Source organism: Fulmarus glacialis, unplaced genomic scaffold (genome assembly GCF_000690835.1).
Source record: "Fulmarus glacialis isolate BGI_N327 unplaced genomic scaffold, ASM69083v1 scaffold19347, whole genome shotgun sequence".
NCBI lineage: Eukaryota > Metazoa > Chordata > Aves > Procellariiformes > Procellariidae > Fulmarus > Fulmarus glacialis.
Genome location: NW_009222811.1, coordinates 9,880 through 10,331, shown reverse-complemented (window position 1 = coordinate 10,331; position 452 = coordinate 9,880). Strand labels below are relative to the sequence as shown.

Sequence of the window (452 nt, the reverse complement as noted above, 5' to 3'; positions counted from 1 at the left end):
CTCCTCCTCCTTCGTCCTCAGCTGCAAGAGCACGAGCCAGAGGAGCTTCATGCATCCATCCGCGACGTGAGGGCATCGCCCGTCGGGACCTTGCTCCGCTGCCGCGCTGCCTGCCTCCAGCGCTTCCCTGTGAAAAGCTGGGATCCGGACAAGCAAGGGGTTTCTATATAAATAGGTGTATATATGTCTGTGTGCGTGTAAGCATGTACAGCGGTCGTTATTTAACTGAGGCGGGAGTCGGGGGAGGACTTCTGTGGTCCAAGTTTCAGTGCTGCCTGGGACTGGATGCCAGGAACCCGCTTCTGAGCCCCCAAACCACTGACATCGGTGGCTTTTAGATACCACCAGGAGGGGTGGGTTTTGCCCCGAACAATCCCACGCTGCTGAGGCAGGTGTGCTACGTCCCCGTCGGGTGCAAGTGGCTGCAGCACAGGGTGATAGGTGCCACCTCA

The 452-nt window shown here is 58.6% G+C and overlaps 1 protein-coding gene across 1 annotated transcript in view; it reads left to right on the top strand.

Moving 5' to 3' along the window:
- The window catches only part of OXTR (oxytocin receptor), a 6,483-nt gene extending 6,413 nt beyond the window's left edge, over positions 1-70 (top strand). Inside the window, 1 exon segment of the mRNA XM_009581595.1 lies at positions 1-70. This exon segment is cut by the window's left edge and continues 16 nt beyond it. Within this exon segment, the coding sequence (XP_009579890.1) occupies positions 1-70 (70 nt within the window).
- The last annotated feature ends 382 nt before the right edge of the window (positions 71-452 follow it).